Source organism: Gossypium hirsutum, chromosome D05, assembly GCF_007990345.1.
Source record: "Gossypium hirsutum isolate 1008001.06 chromosome D05, Gossypium_hirsutum_v2.1, whole genome shotgun sequence".
NCBI classification, from domain to species: domain Eukaryota; kingdom Viridiplantae; phylum Streptophyta; class Magnoliopsida; order Malvales; family Malvaceae; genus Gossypium; species Gossypium hirsutum.
The window spans coordinates 24,157,639-24,166,459 of NC_053441.1; the positions used below are offsets into that span (position 1 = coordinate 24,157,639).

General features: G+C 30.5%; 1 protein-coding gene across 2 annotated transcripts; it reads right to left on the minus strand.

Annotated features, from left to right (window-relative positions):
• On the minus strand, positions 1–7,932 carry LOC107915150 (beta-galactosidase 6). 2 transcript variants are annotated; one of them, XM_041094417.1, is made up of 18 exons: positions 7,454–7,927; positions 5,880–5,975; positions 5,698–5,810; positions 5,541–5,607; positions 5,328–5,420; positions 5,087–5,230; positions 4,904–4,998; positions 4,670–4,775; positions 4,466–4,550; positions 4,010–4,128; positions 3,564–3,728; positions 2,997–3,178; positions 2,403–2,494; positions 2,110–2,219; positions 1,927–2,031; positions 688–792; positions 383–528; positions 1–190 (listed from the first exon to the last, which is right to left on the minus strand). In XM_041094417.1, exons 1-18 carry the CDS (start codon positions 7,631–7,633, stop codon positions 79–81), a joined length of 2,115 nt encoding a protein of 704 aa, XP_040950351.1. In that variant the 5' UTR covers positions 7,634–7,927; the 3' UTR covers positions 1–78. The 2 variants fall into 2 exon arrangements, 1 of the variants encoding a protein (XP_040950351.1); XR_005914080.1 differs by lacking the exons at positions 1–190; positions 383–528 and having other exon boundaries at positions 1,927–2,024; positions 7,454–7,932.
• Positions 7,933–8,821: the final 889 nt, after the last annotated feature.

Genomic DNA, 8,821 nt, shown 5'->3' on the forward strand with positions numbered 1-8,821 from the left:
TAGAAATAAAATAGCCTCAGCTCAAATTCTTTTCCCGATATTTGAAGAATTAACACTCTAATTTTCTCAAACAATGTCTCAAATGGTTGATATGATGTCCAAGGAAATTCCAAGTGGCGACCCATTTTGCTCTTCAAGAATAACAAGCAAGTTGTCTTTAGGTTTAAGGAATGACCTTGGCACATGGTACCTGTCATTCAACGCATTTTCAAATCTTATATTAGTATATAATTATTATTATTATTATTTTGTTATAGAAAGTTGTTCGGGATTGAATCCAAGCTCTCATGTCTCATAACATAATACTCTTGTCACTAGATCAAAAAATTGTTGGTCTGTCCATAGATATGTACACGATAATAGAGAAGAATATAGAGCATACCAAGTTTGATAGGGTGATCCTTGAGATGTAAGGAATGAAGCCCAATGTCTACCTATGCTTTGCCCATTGATCCATACTTCACCTTTTCCCATACTTCCGAGGTTTAATCCAAAAGACTCGTTTTTAGCTGGTGCATCAAATCTAACCTGTGTGATATTATTTTCAAATCTATTCATCAATAGTTAACATAAATATTCTATTAAAACCTCAATTATCAATGGCGAGATTTATAAAAGTTGAATAACCTCAATATATAAAAGTGGTTAAACCCAAAAAAATATTCCCAAGCATATGGTAATATATACCTTGTACCATGTAAGGGGATTGTTGGAAGAAGTAAAATTTCTCCATTGAACGTTGCTTGAGGAGTGGTCCATATATATTTGTAATTTTTCTCCTAATAGTCCAACCTACACCAAAATGCAAAATTAGGACGTGACAAGATAGCAAAAACATAAAGAAGCACGTATAATTTGATTATGAAAGTCAACACTCACCAAAAATATCCATTATGGATTATACATATTATGAAGGGGTTGGTAGCACTAGACCTGTTCATGGGCCGGGCGGCTCGGCCCAGCCCGATGGCCCGTCTGAAATATGGGAGGGTTTGGGTAAAAATATAGGCCTGAAATATGGGCTTGGGCAAAATTTTAGGCCCGTTTAAAAAATGGGCCGGGTCTCGGGCAAGATTTTTTTGGTCCTGGCCCGGGCCCGGCCCGAAAAATATTAAATATATATTTTATTTTTAAAATATAATAGTTTTTTATTTTAAGTTTATTTACTTTCATTTCCTTGACTAGTGTTACAAAATAATAATAAAACATCAAGTTTGTTTTACTAATCAAATGTTAGATTTTGTTACAACAATTAATACAATTAATACAATTAATAATTTGATAAATTTACTAATCAAATGTTAGATTTTATTACAACAATTAATACAATTAACAATTAATAATTTGATAATTTTACTAACAATTAATTTTAATAACAATTAGTTTTAATTTTATTAAAAAAATAATTTTAATTTTAATTAAAAACGGGCCGGGCCCGGGCCTAGTAAACGGGCTGAAAATTTTTGTGGGCCCGGCCCGGCCCAGCCCATGGACAGGTCTAGATAGCACCCACCCTTAAAATGAATTTTTTTATTTAAGTCTTTTTATATTTATAAAATTTTAAATTTATAATGCTAAAATTATATTTTAGTCCCCTGATAAAAATTTAATTTAATTTTTAAAAAATTATAAATATAAACTATTAAAATTGAATTATATTAAATAGTAAAAAGAGTTTAATATTAAATTTATATAGACAATTATAAAAAATATAATACACTAATAGAATTATAGTAAATAATTATTTAACAATCGAATTATAGTAAAAAAAACACTATTATATTTAATATTCATTATTAATTTAAAAAAAAATTAAATAATTTTATTGACAATAAAAAGTATAATAGATATTGAGAAAATCCATCCCATAATGAAGCAAGTAACAGTATTAAAAAACTAAAATACTTAGAAAAGATAAAAGATAACCTGATATCCCCATCGATGATTGCTCAAATCCTTTGAATTTTGTATATCATGAATCCTTACTCTTCGAAGCCCCAAGGCTTTTCTCTCTAAAAAGGCTCCTGAATCCTTCACAAAATCAAAACTTCAATTTAATGATGAATTTATATAAAATTGAGATGCAAAAGATTAGAAAGTGGATCGTACCGGCAAACCAACCGTAACACTTAAGAGGGAGATGTTGTTACTGCCATTGTTTAATGTAATTGTATTATCTAGCGTGAAGTTTACCTTCTCGTGATTTCCATTGCCAGATCCTATCAAAATTAAAATATTAAAATAATTATAACTCCATAAAAGGAAAAAAAAATCAAAATTGAGGGTCAAGGAAGTAACTTGTTGATGTCGGAATTCAAATTCTAAATTTATTAGATGTTATTATTAAAAGTGATTATATAGATCAATTAAATCGAAATAAAATCTTTAAAAATTAGACATACCAACCGAAGCACCATTGACAAACGCATGCAAAACATGGCCAGCCGAGCGCACACTAAGCACTGCTTTACTGTTTGATGATTCATGTTGATAGCTGAAATCAAACAACGTTATATATAAAGTATATTCGTTGTTAATTAAAAGAAAATATTTGGTATATTGGTAGTGTATTTTTTATTTCACAAGTAATCTTAAAAAAAATATTTTTAATAATTTAGTATACTTTTATAAGGAAAAATTATTTTATGGACCCTTCCCATCACACCATCCATAGTCCCTTTTCAATTATTTAATGACATTTCGGTAATTTTTTAATAATTGAAAAGGGACTATGAATGATGTGATGAGAAGGGTCCATAAAATAAATTTTCTTTTATAGGATACTTGTCAACCTCTTAATCTGCTTGTGAAGTTTAAAAACTCACTAATAGTGTGCCAAATATTTTTTCATGACAAAAATATTTTCTTTTTAAAATGGACTATTTGATTAAAATAATTATTAATTTATCAAAAAATCATTTATTTTATGGAATACCTAATATAGAAAAATCAATTTAAAAGAAATGAAGGGAAAAAAAAAAACCAAAAATGAATACCTAAAAGTGTACCAAAGATAATCCGACATGTCTTTGGTTGTATTCATGTGCTCTAGCAATGTTTTGGATCTCATTGATGTGTCTGCGAATGTAGGAATAATGTCTTTGAATTCTTGCCACATTTCGGATTCGTTGAACTTCTTGCCTGTTGTTACCAATCTCGTGTTGTTCTTAACATTTACCTGTTTAACCCAAAACACCCCCAAAATGAAATATCAGTTATTTTACTTCAACATCTTCATTAAATTGCGAGATTAAACTATTGATGGTCACAAACTTGTATTTCATCTTCACATCCAAATTTATATTCATATAACTATTCAACATATAGAAAGAAATGTAAAAAAATATTTAACATATTCATACCGATAGTAGAGATTTGTGCTCACTAATTACATTTAAATTCGAATAACAAAAGATATTCAAATATGAATATGGATATATAGACTTGACCCCAACATATGTAGAAATTTTTTTTAAAAAAATCAACATATTTATATTAGACATATATTCGCATCAAATTTAAATCAGAATAAGAATAAAAAAATTGAAAAATTTGAGACTTGCCTTGGCAGTGTTGAAGACTACGTTCTTGCAATCAGGCAAAATGCTAACTGAACTTGGACCCAACTCATACGAAGAATTGGGAAATATCACAGCAACGGATTTCGTATCGTCTTGGTTGACTAGAAAAGCAGCACATTCGCCTGAATTTCGTTGATAAATGTACCCCTACATGACAACAATTAGATTCAAACATGTTTTAATTTTAAATTTTAAGACAACGATCAAGAAAATAAAGATGGAACTCGCAATTCAAGGACTGAGCTGTTCTTCCAATTTGATATCTCTGATTCGAATTGTTATTTAGTAAAAAAACATAGACTAAATTAGGCTATAAAAAAGGGGGGTCTAGGAAAATAAAATTGGACCATGATCCAACTCAGTTTGATCCATGGATGGGTTTCACCGCAACAAAAAAGAAAAAAGAAAAAGTTGATATCTATTGTTACCATTTGTTGTTGACCAAGAGAGAGTGTAAATTGGGTTCCAAATAATATAGGATTTGAACATGACTTGATTGCTTCGTGCAGTTGCTTCAAATGCCCCCATTTTGGCAGTCTAATGAAACCTACAACCAAATGACCCGGTTACATTAATCTAATAAATTCATGTATTCACATTATATTTATGTTTCATTCTGCAGTATATATTCATATCTTGATATATTCGTATTTTTTCATGTCCAGTTATATTTTATATCATTGTTGCAGTAGAATTTGATGGTAAACTATAACGAGTGACGTTAAAATTTAAATCAATAATGATACATATATTTATGAACGAACCTAGACATAGAATATCCACTTTTAAACTGGTTTATTGATAATAATTAGTTCATAAAAGGAGGTAAACAAAGAAGTGCATGGTTTGTGTACATGGATATATATCAGAAGTGAAAGACATACCATACTCATCGAGGGGGGCATCGTCATAGTAACTTGTTGTTGTGAACGCTGAGGTTGTTCTCCCAAAATTTGTTCCACCGTGATACTAACAATTGAAATAAGAAAGACAATGCTTTAAAATCTGAATTTATTTATTATGTGCATTAACATGTAATTATGAGATTTATCTAATGGAATTTGTTTATCTATATAAAATGTGAATACCATATAATAGTTGACGAATGTCCCATTTCTTGCAACAAAAAGAGCAACTTGGAAAGCAATGTCTTGGGCAGATCTTGTCTCTGGTTCTTTACCGTATGCTCTATACCTTTCGACGGTAGCAATGATATGGATTAGAACCTAAATATTGCTTCTATCATTTGTTAAAACTAGTAAGTTTGCCTTTCACATTCATTCTCTCTAGACTATAACAAACACAAATCCTGATGCACATACCAAGTTGTCCAATTTTCAGTCCAAAGCCATGGTTTGTTTGGTGAATTTGGCCCCGGGAATGATATCCCGCATTTCATCCCATTGCAAGTGTTGATCTACACTCGAAAAAGCCAAGTGTATCTTATGTCGACTGAAATTAATAGCAAGCCTGCCCTCAAGGTGTAAGGGGGAGTAAATAATTACCACAGGATCAGGAGCGTCATATTGTTTGCACATCATCCAGGGAACCCCAGTTTGAAGTGCAACCGCCATTTGTGCAGCCCATCTCACATACGGTGGTCCTTTCTCATGGAATGCATGTTCCACCATTTCATACTCATTCTCAATCTACATTTTTTTATTTTGACATAAGTAAACCTTTCAAACAGTTCCGATTAGAATATGGTTTAGATTTTTTAAAGTTATTTCAAATATTGGGTTCTACCTGTGATAGTATGATAGGTCCACCTTGTGAAGCATATAAGTTTTCTGATTTCATCATGTTTACTATTTTTGTGGTGAAATTCTGCATATGCACCTGTACCTCATCCACATCAACCACGTATCAACCAGTAACACTGAAACTTTATGAGCTATAATTAAATAATATACACACACATACTCATAGCTTTTCGGCCATTGTTATTATTATATATACCTTAAAAGGTTCATTATCGCATCGGTAAACAATGCCTGGGACGTCATGCAACCAGAAAGGTAATCCCCTGCAATAATTAAATAAATATTGAATCCCTTAATATATGGCATAGATGGATGGAAGCTGAGATTTTTATTAATCTATATATGTGTTTTACCCGTAATTCCATTCGGCCTCGATAAAGGGACCAATCCTGAGACTTGCGTATAAGCCATGTGCTTGGATTTCCTTAATGAATCTAACGATGTCAGCTCTTCCACTGAAATCATACTGCAAATTACCAAGGATTATCTTAAGACTGTTTAAGTGGGTTTAGTAAAACATATAAAAAGAGCTGACCTGCCCTTTTTCAGGCTCATGAAGGTTCCAAAACACGTATGTCTGTATCACATCGATCCCTCCCTCTTTAGCTTTGCCTATTAATGATCCCCACATCTGCACTTCACATGAAAACATTAAATTAATAATTTTAGATTCGATTTTTGTTTTGTTTATTATGAACGGGGAAGTGTAGTTTTGATTTTCTTTTTCCATATAAAGAATGGCAACTTGCCGTTTTCTCAATGCTGTTTCTCGGAATTCAGATTGGAAAACACAAAGATTATTGGGTGAATGAATAAATAAACGTAGCAAATACTCCAAACATAAGAGTTTTCTTAGAAGCAATAGTTCCAGTCCCCTGTATTAGATCTTAAGAAATAATCTCATTTCTCTATAATTTCTTTGCAATTTCAACAAGAAATCTTCAGTAAACTCAACTTTATTCTTCCCCATTAATTTTGATCTAACATGAAGTCAATTTTAATTAACAAATTTGGAGTCATATATACTCATTTTAATTACAAAATAATTCCACTGTTACACATAAACAAATAAATAAGTAGTAGAAAAAAATGTTAAAATTTCTCTTTTACTCATAAAATAAATTACTTTAAATTGTATAAAAAAATTAAATTCGAGTCTAATGCAAAATATTTACAACATTGTTGTCTATCATGTTTATATTTATTGTATATATATTTACATTTTAATTGAGTCTTTAACTCAATTAATATGGACATTGTTGTCAATACAGAAATAAACAAAAGAAAAATTCATTTTTTTATTAGAAATAAAAAAATATATGTATTTCACGTCTCCACAATAAAACATTAAAAGATTTTGGAAGAGAGATACACAAGCAATTCATAAGGTGATATTGTTTTCCCGGGAGGCAATCACTATGTTCATGCGTTAGAAAAATGAGCAGTAATATTATTACTAGTTGGGTAAAATTTTTATGGAAGTCCATTATATTTTACTTTATTTATTTAATAATGAATAAATTAATCTCTATACATTTGATTAAAGAGTAAATTAGTTCTTTTTGTTTAAAAAATTAATTCATTTCTACTATTAAAAACTGGTATGTCTGAAATAATAACCATACAGTGTCACGTGCCACGTGTACTTCATGCTGACGTACATAGATCAATTTTTAACAGAATGTCTAATTTACTCTTCAATCTAACATATATGAACTAATTTATTTATTTTTTTCTTTTTTTTAAATATAAACGGTAATAATTATAATCTATGACTGGTATATGTACCTACTCTTTAATCAACGAATTGCATCTTTATTGACGAAGAAAATCATGCAGTGACATAACTCGCTGTAAGAGATTTCCTAACTGAGTTTTTAGATATTAAGACGAAGTTTACGTTGGAGTCAGAATATGATATTTATATTGCAATGAAATCGAAACAATCCGGGGGAATGATTTGAATAAGAAAAATGAATGACTTGTTCTATCTGATACCATCGATGAAAAACTGTAAATGGGGCGAAGTGAAGTGAAAATGTTGGGTTTTTCGTTTTAAGCAATGTTGATGGAAGAGGTGGTAACAAAGAAATGAAGGAAGAAACAAACCTCAGGGGTGCTTCGAGGATAATGTATAGAAGCAGAAAACAGAAGCTTTCGTTGTCCATTAATAATCAAGGATCTCCCATCGTAACTCACTTCTTCTCCTTCAACACTACTCTCCACCACCACCACTACACCTACCACCATAATTGCTACTAACCCTAACACCAACATCCCTTTCTCCATCGCTCCCCTTACCTTCTATTTCTCAACATTCAACTCCACACAGGACCCAACACTCTCTGCAATCCCTCAACCATTCATCTCCACTGTTGGACCTCCTTATAATCAAAGAAAAACCACTTGAAGAAAATCATAAACTTTTCATTGGGATTAGAGACATGTCATGTTATTATATACTATTTATATATCTAACTTTAAAAACTTTTGACTGAAAATGTATTTGATTTTAATTTTTTCGCAATTATGTATTCAATCATATTGAGAAAGCCAATGCACGTCCACCACTAATATATATAATGTTAATTATTTTTTATTATATATATTTGGATTAAATTTTTAAATTAAAGATGTGTCTTATTTTAAATGGAAAGGATCTTAAATGACGTGAGAATAAAAGTTCATAAAATATTTCGAGAATATAGGATATGATTATATATGTATAATTAAAATATGAGGAGGGAAAGTAATGCTATTTACATGTCAGATATAAACTTTAATTACTACTTGAAGTAAGATAGAGTTATTAAAAATTTTTATGTTTTAATTAAAATATCTGAAAAGTACATAAAAAACAAAAGGAATATTTATAAAAAAATCCCTACAAACTGGAAATCACTAAAATGGTAAAAGGCCAGCTGGGAAAGAGAGTGCAGAAGGCGGCATTATAAAAGGTTAATGCATCGAGGATGACGAAGCAAAGAGAAAGAAACACATCGATTGGTCCGTCTGCACATGAAATATATATTGTCTCATGCAATTTCATTGTGAGCCAAATGAATATCACATGATTCAACTTCTTCCTCACCATACATCCTCAACCCCATTTCCACTCCCATTCTTTAAAAAAATTGAAAAAAAAATACTATAAATATAATTAATTTTTTATTCTATTTTTAATTTATTAAATAATAAAAATTTTATTTCAGGTCAATAATGCAAAATAATATTATTCAAAAATTTTAACCTCATTGTTTAGAGGAGACTAACTCTTTTCATAGAAGTTTTTGAAGTAATGTTTAACAAGAGTCGGCGGATCTCTCAATGAGTCAATATTATCCCTAGTTGAGGTTTTATCTTCTTACTTTGTAGAGAATTTGAGTGCCTAAGGCTGACTGAAAGGGTAACGAGTTCATCAAAATAAGGAATGTCTTGTCAAATTGAATTGTGTGTGTCCCATGACCACCTAGTAAA

Coding starts and splice junctions, on each gene's coding strand:
- LOC107915150 (XM_041094417.1), bottom strand. CDS start 7,633: ATGGAGAAAGGGATGTTGGTGTTAGGGTTAGTAGCAATTATGGTGGTA. Junction 3,179..3,563: donor TAGTCTTCAACACTGCCAAG/GCAAGTCTCAAA, acceptor TGGGTTAAACAG/GTAAATGTTAAGAACAACAC. Junction 793..1,926: donor ATCATCGATGGGGATATCAG/GTTATCTTTTAT, acceptor ATTTTGGTGTAG/GTTGGACTATTAGGAGAAAA.